Raw genomic sequence first — 19,140 nt, 5'->3', positions numbered from 1 at the left:
TCCTTGTCCTTTCCTGCTGATTGGAGCCAATCAGAGAGAAAGGAAGTGAGTCAGCCACTGAGAAGGCTCTTCTCAGTAGCCAACACATTTCCCTTTCATGTTGATTGGCTCCTAGGGACATCTGTTGTTGTGAGAGAAGGCATTAACAAGGATAGAGAAGCAGAAAGCTGTATTCATACTTGGCCAGATTATTCTGTAATATTTGGCTGTATAATCTTAGAAGGGGTGTGGCTGTGAGGGGGTGTAGCTGTGACTATCATGAAAGGACCCTGTACTTCTGAATTTGCCACTACACTACTGCCCAGTATATGGGAACTTCTTGAAGTATATCTGTTTTTCCAGTGTACAACGACTAGTGCTTTGATAGGACACGTTAGTCCTATAAAATAAATAAATGAATATTCAGGAAAGCGGACTCACGCGTGAGCACGGCCACACTGACTAGCCCTTCCCCAGTGCTGCATGGTCCAATTAGTCCTGCTCCCTGGTGTCTGCATATACTCCATGAGCATCTGTAAAGACAGAATCTTAATCCCGGTTTAATGCATACAGATGTGCATGTGAAGGCTTCCATGCTACCTAGAACCCCAATCTCACACAGGGTTCCAGGTTCCACAAAAGCCTTAGTATGTGCAGCTCATTTGTTTGTCCATTTCCTGCAGACATTTGTATGGGTGCCATAGAATGGCGCTAATCACAGTATGACACATCAGGGGTTGAGCTAATTGGCATGCACTTGCATAACTGGCATGTTCCATACACTGATTCAACTTATGAGTCAGGTTACCTGAATAGGGTTATTATGGGACTTCATTATGGGTATACACAGCTCTAGACCCCCCCCCCATGAACATAAAAGTAGAATTCTGAAAAGGAAACAGTATGCATGCAATACAAAAGCCAAATACAGAAGTCATCATATGCAGAAATAAGTGATGATATCCAACTTAAATTGATGTGTCTGCAGGGCTACCATCATGTTAAAATTACCAAAGTTATAACTCAGTTTATCTTACTGAAGTTTTACTGGAATAAAGGCAGCAAAAAATGTCCAGGGGAGGGGGGGGTTATGTCTCTTTTTAAGATTAGGTAGATATTTGTCAATGAAGCGGATTGGATAATTCATTTCTGCAGAATCATTTTGGATGCAGCCAACATGATGACGTGGAAACTTGGAAGGTAAAGTGAAGGCTGCATTAGTGAAGTTGAAAAATAGCAAGGACAAGACCTCTGAAGTTGGGCATTGTGAGCAATGACTTTTGGACATGCTGCAGACAAAACAATGAAACAAAACATGTCTCAGCAATGTGAGAAGAAAGGAAAGTGTGAAAAATTGTTCAAATGTGGGCAAAAAGACCATGAAGGTCATATGGATGTTTATTATCTATAGTAAAGCTCGTCATTTTGTTGGATGTACGAGTATTTGCTAAAAGTGCTCAGGAACTGTAGGGACATCACTGGGCTGGGTGCCTATGCTGCTCTCCCATCCTAATGCTTTCTTATGAAAGGGTATTCAGTGTTGCACACGACACAGCACTGAAGACTGGGCTGCTACAGCCATAACCTGAGCAAGAGAGAGGAAGGTGCCCACTGATCTCAATAAGACTCCAGTGGGTTGGAACTCTTTCCCTCACTCTCTCTCTCTACCACACTCAGTGTTCGGAAGAAAACCTGAAGGGACAGATCTCTGGAATGCCTAGTGATGAATGAGAACCACATGCTCAATCAAAAATGTTAAATAAAAATAAGAATTAATGTATCCAAATGCTTTTACAAACAAGTGCATTTTTACTACTTGCCTAACAACCCAGCATAGGGGAAGACTAGTGAGCTACCCTAGGGAGGGAACCTTAGTCCTTGAGATTGCCTATGACGACAATGGCACTCTCAGCAGGATCTCTTGAGATGATCCGAGTAAGCGGAGGGAGGACCCAGGAAATACACATTCTGAAGATCATCTTCTAGATCTGATGATGGGCTTCTTCAGAAATAGAGAGATTACAGGCTACTTCAGGGCAGATGCTGGCTCCCATACAACTTGCCCCAGTCAATTTCTTTAAAAGTGCATGTTAAGAAGTGGCCCATTAGCTATGCAACTCTTGGTTTCTGAATTTTAAGACACGAAGCTAGGGAGGTCTGGTTCTTGACTCATTTCTAAATGTATCAGGAAGAAAATGTATACAAAATGAAAAAATAGGTAGGGAAATGAGAATTTATATATTTAGGATAATTTCCCACTCTTTTCTAGAAATCACTTAGGGTGGGTGCAATCAACAAAAGAAAAATAAGGATGGAAAGAGATAAAAAAACCAAACCCACATAAACATGCATTCCTAATCAGATATAAATATCCTGCTTCCTCAGATACATTGAAACCAGAACTCCAGCAAACCGCACAAAGAGAGATCCATAGATGTAGACTACCTACTTATATTGGGTTTCCATGCTCATTCGTGAGCAAAGCTTGATGCACACACACAGAGATTTACCATTTGTTGTACTGTCTTTCACAGATAGCTTATTATTAAAATTCACTAATAGGGAAAAAACTTTGCGGTTTAAGAACGTACCTATAGCTCACAGATAGATTTTTAAAAAACAAATTGCCATAGACATGGTCATATTATTGTCAGTGGTATATGGACGGCACAGCACTGAGGCTCTGCATAACAAGGCTGGATAAAAACCCATATCTAGGCACTGGGAGTTGAGTGTATCAGTTTCACCTATGCTAAGCATGATTGCAGAGGAGTAAATCCCATTGCACTCAGTAAGCATGCAAATGATCAATCCATTCTCAGTAAACTTGCACAGGATCCTATTTCTTATCCCCCATATTAAAAAGCAGAGAAATTCACTAATAGGCAAAAAAAAAAACCTTGCAATTTAAGAACATACCTATAGCCAACAGATATTTCTTTCAAACTTTTAAAAGCAGAGAAATTGGGCAGCTATAGTGAATGCACAAGGGGAGCAGGAGACCTGACCTCCTCTCTGAGATATTGGACTGCCCTACAAATTTGTCAAAATGCAAAGACAATTTGGGTTGGTCTTTCACAGTCCAATCCACTTGCTGTGTAGCTTGGAAGAATTTGGGAACATGTGCCTCTGAGCATATGGTGAGTGGTGGCAACACTTGCCATCTCTAAAGATGGAGAATGACATTTTTGTATGTTTGTTGGTGTTCTTACTTTGCTTCTTTTCTGTGTTGCTACAGAGAATCTAAACTAGAAAATTATATTTCTCTCATTATTCATCCCAGAAATGTGTCAAATTTATTTTTATTAATTTCAAAGCCTTTTTATTGGTTAATGTCATATGAAGGTGAAGAGAGCCTTTTGTGTTTCAAACTCAAGGTTATGCTCTATTTCAATTTTCGGCACATTAACAGTTGAATCTGAAACTGCAGTTTAATGTAAAATCAGACTGATTACAATATGTTGCTACTTAAGAAATGACTCTAGCTGTTGGAAAAAACAAACTTGGCCTGCCTAAGATGCATGTTTTCAGCCTGCTATGTTTAAAATACTCCACTTAAGGGAAGGTGGGCATGGTCAATTAAAACCATAGAGCACACCTAGAATTTTGCTAGAATATATTTCACCTCCCACTGTTTTATCTTGTGCAAACTGAGACACTCCTCAGGTCCATTGGAAACTATAATGCAGAACAATCAGAGCCATTATTCCACAATTGTTTTTGGAGCTTTCTTTTAGTGTTGCTGTACTTCACATATTCCCAGAAACAGAAGCAAACAAAAATGATTTACTATAGGAAACGTCGCTAAAATTGCAAAGTAAATCAAACATATTTAAAGTGACTATCTGATCTATATCAACTGTTTTAATGTTGCTTCTTCCCTGCTAAAATAAGATCAGCACAGCACGTCTTATTTCTGTTCTTTGGGCTGATTGCAGATGTTGCCACCACTCACCATATGCTCAGAGACACATGTTACCAAATTCTTCCAAGCTACACAGCAAGTGGATTGGACTGTGAAAGACCAACCCAAATTGTCTTTGCATTTTGACAAATTTGTAGGGCAGTCCAATATCTCAGAGAGGAGGTCAGGTCTCCTGCTCTCCTGGTGCATTCACTATAGCTGCCCAATTTCCCTGCTTTTTAAAGTTTGGTAGAAATATCTGTTGGCTATAGGTACATTCTTAAACCGCAAGGGTTTTTGCCTATTAATAAATTTCTCTGATTTTTAATCCAGGAGGTAAGAAAGGGGATCCTGTGCAAGTTTGCTGAGAATGGATTGATCATTTGCATACTTATTAGTTAAGTGAGATTTACTACCCTGCAATCATGCTTAGGATAGGTGAAACTGACCACAGGGGTGGGGAGGAGAGGAGGGGGATGGGAGCACACAGGAGGGGAGGGGGAGGAGAGGAGGGGGATGGGAGCACACAGGAGGGGAGGGGGAGGGGAAGGACAGGTTTGATCATTTGCATGTTTATTGAGTTCAGTGGGATTTACTCCCGTGCAATCATACTTAGGATAGGTAAAACTGACCATGGGCAGGGATGCCTGGAGTGGGCAGGGGAGAAGGAAAAAGAGGGGAGGGGCGGAAGAAGGGAGGAGGAAGGGAGAGAAGGGAGGAGGAAGGGAGAGGAGGGGGAAGGAGGGGAAAGGCAGGTCTGATCATTTGCATGCTTATTGAGTTCAGTGGGATTTACTACCATGCAATCATGTTTAGGATAGGTAAAACTGACCATGGGGGGGAGAGTAGAGAGAAGGGGGAAGGGGGGAGGAGAGCAGAAGGATGGGAAGGGATGAAGGGAGGGGGAGGGAAGGGGCAAAAGGGAGGTGATGGGAGGGCAGCTTTGATCATTTGCATGCTTATTGAGTTTAGTGGGATTTACTACCATGCAACCATGCTTAGGATAGGTAAAACTGACCATGGTGGAGGGGGACTGAGAGGGCGGAGGGAAGGGGAAGGAGGAGGAGAAGATTGGAAGGGGATGGGGGAGGGGAAGAGAGGGGTGAAGCAAGAGGAAGGGGAAAGGAGGGAGGCGGCAGGAAGGGCAGGTTTGATCATTTGCATGCTTTTTTACTTCAATGGGATTTATTCCTGTGCAATCATGTTTAGGATAGGTGATGCTGACATGGGGGAGGGGCAGGGATGGGTGGGCACTGAGCAGAGGGGAAGCTCCTTTCCTTTCCAAAAGGAAAACATTGTGAATAGTATCATTCTTTTTCAGTTTTTCCCCTATCTTTTTATTCTACAACAGGAACATGTAGCCTCCCATCCAAATTTAAACCAAAGCTGTCCCTTGCCACATCCACACCAGACCTTTATTTCACTTTGGATAGTCATGGCTTCCCCCAAAGAATCCTGGGAAGTGTAATTAGCGAAGGGTGCTGAAAGTTGCTGGGAGATGCCCTGTTCCCCTCACAGAGCTTCAATCAGAGTGACTGACTGTTAAACCAGTCTGGCCACTGGAGTTCTGTCAGGGGAATAAGAGTCTCCTTTCAGCACCCTTCACAAACTACATTTCCCAGGATTCTTTGGGGGAAGCCATGACTGTCTCAAATGAAATAAAGGTCTGGTGTGGGTGTGGCCCCCTGATTAGTGAAGCCCAGCAGCTGTGAGTCTGGCTTTGACCATTGGTTCTTACTGAGCATTCCTGACATTCTCATTGAGTTCAATGCTAATTTTCTTAAATTAATTAAAAATCAGCCAGGCATTTTAAAAAAACTTTTAAACTGCAGAAGATGAAGGTCAGAGTATGGGGCAAGGTCAGTAATAGGATTCCAGGTACTCTGTGAACATGGCTGAATTTTAATTAATTTCAACAAGTTAGGAGAACTCTGACAGACAAAAATCCAAAAGGGGTCTGTTTTTTTAATCTCTCTTTTTACACTTTGAACTCTTGATTCTCTCTGGCTGTTTTGTGTATCGCCATGAAAATGTAAAGGGTTGTTAAGCAAGTGTTTCTGAGTTCAGGACTATAGGTTTTGTAAGGTTTTGTTTTGAAATGAGGTTATGGGAACCGTCAGAATGGGAAGGGCTATTTTCAATTTAACACTGTGGAATGTAAAAAATCCATGGTGACTATAGTATGGTAACTCTCATGGCTATAGAATATATATTTTAATATAAGAATTTATGAACATCTTCCCAAGCAATGTTTCCAAAGTGTTGCACAATAAAGATATCAGAAAACAATGTATGGCAGAATTAAATATATACGCAACAATTTAAAAACAAGTCTTAAAAACATCAAGTTACATAAATTCATTACACATTATAAAATGGCTGAGTCATACATCAGTGAAGACCGTCTTTAAAAGGATAAGTTTTCAGTAGCTGCCTAAAAGTAAGAATGCTCGGTGCTTGTCTAATTTCAGTCGGAAGCTGATTCCAGAGAGCTTGAGCAACAACACTAAAGTACTGGTTTTTAGTTGATGTCAGGCATACCTCTGCGGCATAAGGTCCTCTTAACAATGTTTCATCAGAGGAACACAATTGCCAGTCAGGGATATATGGGCCAAGGTAGCCCCTTAGGCAACCTGGTCCCAAGTTGTGTAGGGCCTTAAATGCTAGAAGCAAAATCCTGAATTGTTGCATTCTGCATTAGCTGCAACTTACTGACTATGTCCAAGGGAAGCACCTTATAGAGCAGTAATCCAATTTTGAGGATAACAATGCCTGGACCACAAGGGGTAAACTGTCCCAATCCAGGAATAACCACAGGTGGTCTTTGTGAGGCGTCCTTCCCTGGCTCTCCCTGTCAGGTTCCTACCTGCTCGTGGTTACTGCCTGTCACTAGGCACCACCAGGAACTCCACCAGTCCGGACCGCTCTCTCTTATGGTTTCTCTCCCCGCTCTAGCACAGATCTCAACAGATCCCCCTGCTAGGCAACCACCAGTAACGTCCCAATACTAGTATTCCCAGAGACTCTGAATACTGGTATTGTTATTCTCTTCACCGCTGCCACCATTTGTTACAGTTCCCCTTCAGCCTTGGTCATTACCTTACCCTCCCTTCTGGTCTGTGAAACCCCAGCCAAGGATCAGGCCTTTGGTAAACCAAATTAAGTATTTATTACAGATAACAAAGCTAACAAGATTTCTTCTTAAGGCACATAAGCATATGGTTTTACTCAATACTAATCCGAACTCCACCTCCCTCCTGGCAAACAACTCTCTAAACCCCACCAAGCAACCCACTCAGTTCTCTTCTCCCCCCCAGATTCCACTCTCACTCTTCCTTTTATACCGTCAGCCATTTTAAACACTCAGCCAATCATCTCGCATTCTACTGCCCATTCACTCCCCATCTTTCACTCCACTTACCATGTATCTTCCAAACGACCAACACTTACCATATATACATTAATATAGGAACATCACATTTTCCCCCCCTTAAACAACGGCAGAGTATTATTCCTGTTCCAGGATTTATACGTCGCGTTAACAAATAAAAGTCTCTATGGGGAAAATGTCTTTCTTTGTTCCTCTGTCTGGTCACGTCACTGCAGTCCCGGCCATTTGCCTGGAAAGTCCATCGGCCAGTACATTGTCCTTGCCTTTTATGAACTGGAAGTCCACTTGATAGTCCTGTAGGGCCCAGGACCACCTCTGCAGCATAGTGTTATGGTTTTTCATAGTCTGCAACCATAACAAGGCCCGATGATCCATAGTCACTGTGAATCTTCGTCCCCACACGTATGGGCGCAACTTGTTCAGTCCCCACACGACCGCTAGGCACTCCTTCTGGACCGACAAATAGTTTTTCTCCCTCGGCGTCAGCTTGCGACTCAGGTACGCCACTGGATGTCTGGTGCCTTCTCTCTCCTGTAGCAAGACGACTCCCAGCGCCAGGTCCGACGCATCTGTAGCCACGATGAATGGTTGCTCATAGTCTGGTGCTATTAATATGGGTCCTTGGCACAAGGCTTGCTTCAGTAGATCAAAAGCCTTCTGACATTCATCCGTCCATACCACACGCTCAGAACACTTCTTCTTTGTTAATTCATGCAAGGGGGTTGCTATTTCCCCAAAATTTCTCACAAACTTCCTATAAAATCCAGCCACACCCAGAAATGCCCTTACTTGTTTTTTGGTTAAGGGGATCGGCCACGCTTGTATTGCCTCCACCTTGCTCCATAATGGGGTGATTTTCCCACTCCCCACCTTATGTCCTAAATAGATTACTTCCTTTAGTCCAAACTGGCATTTCTTAGCTTTTAGTGTGAGGCCTGCTTTTCTTAAGGCCTCCAGTACTGTTGTCAGGTGTTGGACATGCTCAGGCACCGACTTGCTAAAAATGGCCACGTCATCGATATAGGCCACTGCAAAATCTGACATGCCTCGCAACACAGTATTGATTAGCCTCTGAAATGAACTTGGTGAATTCCTTAGTCCCATGGGTAAGGTCACAAACTCATATAACCCATCTGGTGTACTGAAGGCAGTTTTGGCTCTGGATTGCTCGTCTAGTTCCATTTGCCAAAATCCTTTACAGAGGTCTAACGTAGAGATAATGGTTGCTGCCCCCAATAACTCTAACATAGCGTCTACCCTAGGCATAGGATACGCATCTGGGACCGTGATTTTATTGATTAGCCGATAATCAATGCAAAACCTTGTCATTCCATCTTTTTTCGGAACCAGGACAATACTTGAGGCCCAGGGACTGATGGATTCCCTGATCACTCCTAATTCCAGCATATCTTCCACCTCCTTTTTGATCTCATTCAAAACTTTCCCATTCACATGGTACGGAACAGATCTGATTGGGGCATGATCTCCAGTATCAATGGAATGTATAACTATACTGGTTCGGCCAGGTTTGTTGCTAAAGAGATTCCTATAGGTTTTCAAAACTCTCAGAATCTCTTCTTTTACTTCCTCCTTCACCTCCTCTGACCATTCCACTTGATCTACCCCTCCTTTGTCTTTGCTTTCCTGTACCAAATCTGGAAGTTCAGGCCCACTTCCCTCAGGGAATAAGGTAACTTGCAACACCTGTACATCCCTGGTATGGTAAGGCTTCAACATATTTACATGAACCACTTTGCTTTTGTTTAATTGGTCTGTGGTGATTACATACGTCACTGTGTCAAGCCTTTCTCTGATGGTATATGGTCCTTCCCAGTTAGCCTGTAATTTGTCATGTTTCCTGGGTATGAACGCCATAACCATATCTCCCACATCATACACACGTTCCCTGGCTGTTCTGTCATACCAGTAACGTTGCTTCTGCTGTGCTTGACTCAAATTCTTTTCCACCACCTCCATCATTGATGTTAATTTATTGTGGAATTCCAATACAAAATCTACTACCGATGTTTTGTACTCTCCCAGGGTTCCTTCCCATGAATTTTTTAATAGATCCAAAGGTCCCCTCACTTTTCTAGTGAACATGAGTTCAAAGGGTGAGAAGCCTGTTGACTCCTGAGGGACTTCTCTGTATGCAAATAAGAAGCATCCCAAACGTTCATCCCAGTCTTGTGGGTGATCTTGAACATAGCTTCTGATCATGCCCTTCAAAATGCCATTGAATCTCTCTGTTAACCCATTAGTGGCGGGATGGTAAGTAGTGGTCTTTAGATGTTTTAGACCACAACATTTCCACATACATTGCATCACTTCTCCCATGAATACACTGCCTTGATCCGTCAGCACTTCATGAGGGAAACCCAGCCTCATAAAGATTTTTAATAAAGCCTCTGCCACTACAGGGGCTTCCACGGATCTTAGTGCTTCTGCGTCTGGGTACCTGGTGGCAAAATCCACCACCACCACTAGATATTTCTTGCCATGCCTTGTGGGTTTGGAAAAAGGGCCCACCAAATCTATTCCCACTCTATAAAAGGGTTGTCCAATTATAGGAAGGGGCTTTAAGGGTGCCTTAGTCTTTACTCCACTTTTTCCCACCTTTTGGCATATTCCACAAGATAGACAATGTTGTTTTACTTCTTTGGAGATGTTTGGCCAATAACAGTGTGCAGCCAATCTCCTCTTGGTCTTTTTTATTCCCAGATGTCCTGCACATGGGACATCGTGGGCTACCTCTAGCAATCTGGTTCTGTATTTGCTAGGTACTATTAATTGCTTCACTGGTTCACATTCATCCTTTCTCTCAGCAGGCATCCACAGTCTATATAAAATCCCATTCTCACACACAACTTGATTCCTCAGTTTGTCAGTGAAATGAATCTGTTGGGTCAGAGCTTGTTCCTTTATCTGCTTCAAACTTATATCTTTTTGTAGTTCTTCCCTGAATTGATCTGCCTCATCATTATCAGAGACCACTTGATACAGTTTCTTTCCTTCAGCAGGCCTGCTAGTGGTTGCTATGGTGACCTGAGGCTGGTTAACAGATTCCACCCTTTTTGTTTCAGCCCCCCTTAATATGGCTTCTTTTTCTCTGCCAATTTGCTGTCTGGTCACTACATAGATCTTTCCTTGGGCACCCATTACATCCCTTCCCAGTATTACTGGTTCTTGTTGCTGGGCATTAATGCCTACTTTATATCGGCCATCTCGGCCTCTCCAAGTCATTTCCACCAGGGCCACAGGCAAACTTTCTGGTTGACCCCTCACTCCTTGGATAGTCACAGTTTGCTGAGGTAATATTACCTCAGATTTTATTAAATCTGGCGTCAGTAATGTCTGAGCAGCACCAGTATCAAGCAATGCCCAATAATTTGCCCCTTGTACACTCACTTCCTCTCTCAGACTTGAATCAAGGTCTGTTACTTCTGTCCAGTTTATCTGGCAGAACTGAACCTTTTTCACTGTTTCTAAAGCCTTGGGCTCTGTTTTCACTGCCCTTGTCTGAACAGGATTACTAATGGGGTTGGCAACCTCACATTGAAAACGTAGGTGCGCCGGTCTACCACATTTGTAGCATAATTTCTCCTCACTTTTAGGGTACACAGATCCACTCTGGGGTGTCCTGTGCCCTTCAGATTTTACTGGAGGACTCACTCGCTGTGGTACCACATCCCTTCTTCCAGCGTTATATGGTCTGGGTTTAAAATCTCTTGATGTTTTCCCCACCCAGCCAGTTCTGTTGGAGGCGAAGTGATCCGCCATCTCTGCGGCCTCCTGCACCGATGTAGGGGAACGGTCTTTGACCAGGAGCCTTATTTCTGGTGGTAACTGATGGTATAATTGATCCAATATCATGAGGTTTTTCACCTCCTCCACAGACTGAGCTTTTGCACTTGTCAGTCATTTCCCAAATATGTCCATCAGTTTTGCCCCCAGCTCCACGAAAGACCTCCCTGTCTGTATCTGGCAGTTTCTGAAAAGCTTTCTAAAATAATCAGGCCCCAGTCTGAATCTTTTAAACACTGCTTCTTTGAATTCAGCATAGGTGACGGGCCTGTCTGAGGGGAAATATTGGTATACCTCCGCCAATTCCCCTTTAATCAGGTTTGATAAATACTTTATGTATTTATCTTCAGGTAGCCCCCACAACTGAGCTGCTTTTTCAAAGGTGCTGAGGTAAATTTGAGGATCTTGACCAGGCTCATAGACAGCAAAGTCCTTTGGAGTAATTTTTATTTTTGCTCCATCTCTGTCCTTTCTTGTTTCATCAGAATGAAACTTCTCTCTTTCAAATTTTAACTTTTCTACTTGTAATTCAGCATCCACTGCTCGTTGCTTCTCCCTCTCCTCAAACCCCATTCTCAACTTCTCAGTTTCCAACTCCCTCTGTCTTTTTCCTCAGCCTCAAAGACCCGCTGTTTGTCTTTTTCCTCAGCCTCCATCCTCAATCTCTCAGCTTCCAACTCCCTCTGCTTGTCTTTTTCCTCAGCCTCCCTCCTCAATCTCTCAGCTTCCAACTCCCTCTGCTTGTCTTTTTCCTCAGCCTCCCATCTTAACTTCTCTCTCAAGTACTCTATATAAGTGGGATTGCTTCAATATCCTTCTGGGGTCTCTTCTCTGACAGGTTGTTTTTGCTGGGCAGTTGCAAATCCTATAAGTGCTACCCTCAATTCATCTACCCCTTTACCCTCGTGAGGTAAATTGAATGTTATGCACTTCTCCACCAGCTCCTCTCTTTTCATTTTTATGTATTCAGCCATGGTGTTTGAGTTCACTCACTCTTTGCCACACACTCTTTGCCAGTCACTCTCACAAGAAATCTTGTTTTGTTATTTCTGTTTGCCACCCAACTATTAGGGATTGTCTAGTATTCGTATCTCACTGCTACAGCCAACACCTGTGACGTAGTCTCCTTTGTCACCACGTGTCTTTGGGACTCTCTTTGGTTTGTATCTGGATTCTCTGTTGTTCGTATCCCACCACTACCACCACATGTGAGGCGTCCTTCCCTGGCTCTCCCTGTCAGGTTCCTACCTGCTCGTGGTTACTGCCTGTCACTAGGCACCACCAGGGACTCCACCAGTCCGGACCGCTCTCTCTTATGGTTTCTCTCCCCACTCTAGCACAGATCTCAACAGATCCCCCTGCTAGGCAACCACCAGTAACGTCCCAATACTAGTATTCCCAGAGACTCTGAATACTGGTATTGTTATTCTCTTCACCGCTACCACCATTTGTTACAGTTCCCCTTCAGCCTTGGTCATTACCTTACCCTCCCTTCTGGTCTGTGAAACCCCAGCCAAGGATCAGGCCTTTGGTAAACCAAATTAAGTATTTATTACAGATAACAAAGCTAACAAGATTAACAAGATTTCTTCTTAAGGCACATAAGCATATGGTTTTACTCAATACTAATCCGAACTCCACCTCCCTCCTGGCAAACAACTCTCTAAACCCCACCAAGCAACCCACTCAGTTCTCTTCTCCCCCCCAGATTCCACTCTCACTCTTCCTTTTATACCTTCAGCCATTTTAAACACTCAGACAATCATCTCGCATTCTACTGCCCATTCACTCCCCCTCTTTCACTCCACTTACCATGTATCTTCCAAACAACCAACACTTACCATATATACATTAATATAGGAACATCACAGTCTTACCAGCCAAAACTGATACAAGTCACTCATAACCACTGAGGCTACCAGTGTCTCTAAGTGACAGAGATGGATCCAGGAGCACCCCAAGACTGTGCACCTGTTCCTTCAGAAGGTGTGCAACCCTGTCCAGAGCAGGTAAGTGGCGTATTTCTTGGACATGGGAACCACTCACCCACAAGGACTTCATCTTGCCAGGATTCCAACTCAGTTTATTGGCCCTCATCCAGGTACAGGGCCTGCACAGTCACTCCTATACAGAGGTTACAGAGAAGCAGAGCTGTGTGTCATCAGCATACTGATTACACTTTGATGCAAATCCCCCAACGACCACTCCCAATGCCTTCATAGTGATGTTAAATGCCACTGGAGACCAGAACTGTGCTGTGAGGTGTCACAGGGTACAAGTACCAGGGGGCCAAGAATGGGCCAAGAAGCACTCTCCCACTGCTACTATCTGGATTCAACCCTGCAGGTAGAACTAGAACTAAGAGATATAGTGCCCCCAATGCCCACCCCATGCAGCCAATCGAGGATGCCATGGTCAAATGTATCAAAAGGTGCTGACAGATCAAGTAGAAGAAGTAATATTGCACTCCCCTTGTTCCTCTCTCAGTAACGGTCATTCATCAGGGTGACCAAGGCCAATTCAGTACTAAAACCAGATCTGAACCCAGACTGAAATTGGTCTAGATAATCAGCCTAGGGCATTATGCACATCAAACTGGAATTTCTGATGGATGTGTATAATGCACACAGGAGGCTACAATGAGAGACAGAACTAAGTGTAAGACATAGTAGTGGCCTGAGTCAATAGAAACTGCCTGACCAAATTATGATTGACAACACAGAACCCAAATCAAAGAATTATCCAATCGTATGGGACATGTATGTAACATAGTAAGTGGGCTTCCATCCCCTGAATGAAACTTAAGTTTGGAGTGTCAGGCATAGGAGGAAAGGACCATGCTTAGCCAAGCAAGTGAAAAACACAGTTGGGGAACCATTGCAAGCCTGGATGTCAAGCAATAACTTAGAGGAAAGAATATATCAGTGTAACACCTTATGATTAATCACCAACTGAGCTGCTGTTAGCAACTTGGATTGACTTGCAGCTCTGTCTTCCAAGCCCAGCCAGGTGCTGCTTAATTTATGAACACTGACAAGATCATGGCCATAGGTGGTCTGGCTCCAGACTACAGAGGCTTTCAGATTACATTACAGGCCAGGGTAAACATGTCTTAAATGACAATATGGAAGATAAATCAGTGGTCATTGTTTTACGAGGAAAAATGTTACAGATTCCAGCATGAAGCCCTGTAGTGCTCTTCCTATCCAAAACATCTTATATACAAGTTCACTATAGTTTAGCAATGTATATCTCACATTAAGTACATACAACTGAAATGCAAAAACAATACTGTCACCAAAAGAACAGCCAACTGAACAAAACTTTTCAAAAATATAAAATATCCTGCTGATGTTATTTGAAGTTAATAACCAAATATTTTCTTTTGCAAACAGAGCTCTAATCAAATCTGACACAATTTGCACTGTAGTCTGTATAACACGCCCTTTAAGTACAAACCTGTCTACATTTTTTCTCCCCACATAGCCCATCTTATTCCATGGAAATGAAATATTATTTTATGTTCAGATAACCGCATGCAAATTCCTTGTTGTTATATCCAGAAATATTATTGTACCCTAACCATACTGACCAAGATGATGACATCAGCTGGACTAATTCAGCAGATTCACAATTCGTTTGAGCTAATTAATGCACCTAAATGCCAGAAGTAGACATTATTTCTTCTGGACTTCGCTTAGGAACAAGACACACTTTACCAGTAACATTTAGAAATAAACAATATATGTGAACATTTATATTGAAACATTTTGTATTTTTAAATCATACTCCTGGTTCAGCAAACATTCTAATATGAAAGAGTTATGTTGCTGCATCATCCTTCATTCCACCTTAATTTTTCAGGCATTATCCACAGCTAACATAAGCACCTTTAGTCAACCCTCCTGCTAACTTTGTTAAAACAACTTTGTCTCTGGTTGATTTCTGTTTCAGCCTCCCACCCCACCATTACTTTCACACCCAACGATTCCCTCTGGCTGACGTTCGCTACTCCCAAGCGCCAGTCCCTATTCTTCATCCTAACTTCACCCTCCCCTCCCACTCCCGTCTGGAGTCTTTAGCTTCCTTCCTCCTTGTCTGAAGGGCAGTTCCTTTAGCTTCTTTTCTACCCTGTAATCTTCATTATTCTTCTATCCATTTAAGCCAGCGATAGCTTCTCACTATCTACTTACATTCACTGTAAATATGTTTTATTGCAAATGCGAGCAAACAACAACAACAATTCTACATATCATTTGCTTCTAATATTCAAGGACAGAGGGCATTCTGCCAATAAAAAATTTCCAAATGGATTACATCACTGTAGGCCTCTATTCATTATAGTTTCTTTGGTGGAGCCTAAACAAAAATTTGCAGGCTGAGAAATCGCTCCCTCCTCACCTTCATAGACTCATTGTAGAGGGAAGGAGCACCACAAATGAGGGCGAGCTTCAATCACTGCATGGGGTGGGAGGGAGGAAACACAGTACTGCATTGCTGAGGTAGCACAAGGACATGCTCCTTTGTTCCATTTCTGTGCTTCAAGGTTGCAGCACAGCATGAGAAAAGAGGGACATTTTCCTACATTGCTTAGGCAGTTATGGGGGCATACTTCCTTTTGCCTGAGATGATTTATGAAATCAGTTATAGGTCAAAAAAAAATTGGAATGTGTTGGTCGCATGTTGGACAACAGCTGTACTTTTAAAGTGTGATATACTTCTTTCTCCCTGCTTAGAGATGCACAGAGGGCAGGAAAAATGGATTGCATGGCTATAAAAGAAGGTGCATTGGGCACATTTTGTACCAAGTCACCAAATTCTTGGTGATGCTTTGGCCCAACTCTACTTGAATCATTACATTTATGGAAGACTTGGCTAGAAATGGACTTTCATATCTTGATAGTACAGGTATGAAATTATACTGCTAAATAAATACTGTCATTCTGATTATGCAATTTATTAACAGTTTTAGGTAGGTCCCTGTCCCCAGGGCCACCAGAATCCATCCAAGTCTCTGAGGACAGACAGAGAGGTCTGCCCTCAGAGATGGAGATTTTACCACAGACATCTGCTCTGGGGGGCGTGGAAATACCTGCAGCTGGTTCTTCTCTAATTTCAGAGCTCCGATTATCACAGATAGCAAGGAAGAGGCCTTCCAGAGGCATGCGGGGGTGGGGGAGGTGCCGGGAGATGTTGGGGATCTATAAGACCCACAGCCCTCTTGTTCTGATACACTTCACAACAGGAGAACAAACCACACCAGCCATGGAGTTTGGTTCCCTCCCACTGAGGGAGAAACTGCTTTTAAAATACAGAGGGGGGGGATAAAAAGGAAAAACACCCACCACCATCACCACCTTCTCCCTTGTTAGCACAAGCCTGGCAAGGTACAGGAAAAGGTGGCTTGTCTGCCGCTGGTAAATGCTCTTCCCACCCTTTTGAATCATTCTGCCCATCAAACATATATATTGATATTAGTGAGACTGGAAATTAGCAGGAAATCTGGTAGATAACACATAGCTTGAACTTTCCTTTGGTTACATCTATTTTGATATTCTTTTTAGAATGTTCCCACAGTACCACCAAAAAAACCCCGCACAACTCCTGGTGCTTTAATCTTCTTAGCTGTGTGAAACTCCACTAAAATTACTGTCATCATCTAACACCCACCTTACTTATTCTGAGCTATAAAACACATATTCAAAAAACTTATAATGACAATAGGGTTTTAGTAGCTTTTTGTATAATACTTCTTAGTTGAGTAATTCATGATAAAACTTCTGAGACCATCCAGCTGATACCAGTTTAAGAACAGACATGCTTAAAACATTTTTATGCAATGAATATCTAAGTAAAGTTATCCTTACCTCCCAAATTCATTCCAGCTTGAAGACATTTCTGTAATCGGCAAGCTGGGCAGTTTTTTCTTCGAATCTTATCAATGATACAGTCATTCCGTCCTGCACATAAATAATTGTGCTGCCCTGTATTAACAAAAACAAACAAAAATCATAATTAATATTCTACCATATTCAATTATATAAGCTATCCACAATTCAGATTCATAGCCTTACAAATGAAAGAAGAGTTATTTCCTTTGTTTAAAAACTATTATTGTTTCTTTTTAAACATGAACCTTCCAGAACATCTCATAGCATCAATACATATCAATACATAATTTTTAAAAGGAAAACACCCACAGCAAAATAAGAGAAAAGAATAAAATCAATAAGCAGGAATGAAGAGCATAAAATCAGAAACATCAGATCAGTAGCCATATCAGCCTGTTGTAGCAAAAAGAAAGAAAGAGAGGGCCTTATAGCATCGTAAAGACTAAGACATTTATTATGCATGACATGAGCTTTCATGGACTACAGCTGACCTCATCAAATGCATAAATTGTTTTTCTGTGTTAGCAGGTTTATATACATAAGGGTAAACATAACAAAGTGGGATTAAAATGGCAAAAGATATGCAAAAAGTATGGCCTGTAACAGTTCAATTAAAGCTTAAATCAGGGGTTGCAAACTCCTGGCCTCCAGGCCTGATCCAGTTTGAAAGGCCTGATCTAATTTTCTTGTGGCACCACCACCATCACAGAAAAAAAGCACACAGCACCAGTGCAGACAAAAATTTTTAATCCTCCTCATGGCGCTAGACTGAGGGCTGGCAGAGACTTTCCTCAGTCCAGTACCATGACAGGGATGCAAACTGTGCCCACATTCATCAGATGACTGATCTATGTATGTGTCTGCCTGTTTGCCTGTGTGTGTTCTATGCGTCCCCTTCAACTAATCTAAATAGTTCAACTGAAGATTGGGAAGCTGTGTGAGGTGAACAAGCATGTGAAAGTAACCACAGCCATGCTGGCATGCAGCTCTTGGAGAGTTTGTCCAAGGATGAATGTGGTTCTCTGGCTTAATGCATACAAAATAATCATAGTAATTATTCACAAAAGCAGAAACTGAGGATAATGCAATCATCCTAGCATTGCTAAAAAAACGAACAGATGTACTGATATCCAACCCAATCTCCAACAAATAAAGTTCCAGCCATATACATGCTCTGGTTTGGATCTCAACACATGGTATGCTCCTGCTTCAGGAACTGGAGGGGGGAGTTTCTGATTTTTCCTTCCCCCTGCGCCCCCCTGGAGAATAAAGTTCTGGAGAGTCTGGGGATCTTCGAGAACAGTGTGGGAGGTGATGGGGGCGGTTTCAAGGGTATTAGTTAATTGCTTACCCCTTCGCCTATTCTTGAGCAGAACCCTTACTGGATTTCAGTTCCTTGCACAAACAGGAGAAGCCCTTCCATTTCTGCAAGGGACACAGTAGTTTTAACCAGGGCTGTGGAGTCGGAGTCGGAGTTGTGGATTCGGAAGCAATTTTGGGTGGAGTCGGAGTCAGTAAAAATGTACCGACTCCGACTCCGGCTTCAAATTAAATTTTGATTGACAAATTTTTAAAAATATAAATTCAAAATGTCAAAGAAGCTTCCCATGAAGTCAGCTGTAGTTGAGCATTTCACCATAACTCAAGATGAAAAACATTTTGTGTGTCAGTGTATGACACAGGACCCAGATGAAGACAAATGCTGTGATGCCAAGATCAGCGCATATTCAGGCAGTGATAAAAATGCTCCTAGCAGAGCTTCTAATTTAAAAAGACATTTACAGCCTTTTCCAGGGCTGTGGAGTTGGAAGCAATTTTGGGTGGAGTCAGAGTCGGACAGTACAAAAATAGAAGAGTCGGAGTCGAAGGTTTGGCGTACTGACTCCACAGCCCTGGATCTAACCCTCTGAATTTGCTACAATTTCAAAGGGAAAAAAACTTAAGGATCAGAGATGTTATGCCTCTGAATACCAGTTGTTGGGGAACAACAGCAAAAGACAGCTATTGTGCCCATGTCCTGCTTGCAGGCTTCCCCATGGCATCTGGTTGGCCACTGTGAGAGTAGGATGCTGAACTAGAAGAGCCCATGGTGTGATCCAGCAAAGATGTTCTTACATTCGTATGTTTGGACCAGCCAAGGAAGACCCCTTGTTTCAGAACCCCCAAACTGG

At 42.7% G+C, this 19,140-nt stretch overlaps 1 protein-coding gene and 1 long non-coding RNA gene across 6 annotated transcripts in view; one reads left to right on the top strand and one right to left on the bottom strand.

Moving 5' to 3' along the window:
* NR3C2 (nuclear receptor subfamily 3 group C member 2) overlaps positions 1–19,140 on the bottom strand; it is a 211,452-nt gene that overhangs the window by 49,566 nt on the left and 142,746 nt on the right. For all 5 annotated transcript variants that reach the window (XM_061584708.1, XM_061584706.1, XM_061584707.1 and 2 more), the window contains one exon: positions 16,946–17,062. In XM_061584708.1, coding sequence (XP_061440692.1) covers positions 16,946–17,062 — 117 coding nt within the window. The remainder of the gene's footprint in view (positions 1–16,945; positions 17,063–19,140) is intronic.
* LOC133364332 (uncharacterized) overlaps positions 1–19,140 on the top strand; it is a 41,836-nt gene that overhangs the window by 14,485 nt on the left and 8,211 nt on the right. The gene's annotated exons all lie outside the window — the stretch shown is intronic.

The sequence above is a fragment of the Rhineura floridana genome, chromosome 9, assembly GCF_030035675.1.
Source record: "Rhineura floridana isolate rRhiFlo1 chromosome 9, rRhiFlo1.hap2, whole genome shotgun sequence".
NCBI lineage: Eukaryota > Metazoa > Chordata > Lepidosauria > Squamata > Rhineuridae > Rhineura > Rhineura floridana.
This window is presented reverse-complemented; position numbering and strand designations above follow the sequence as displayed.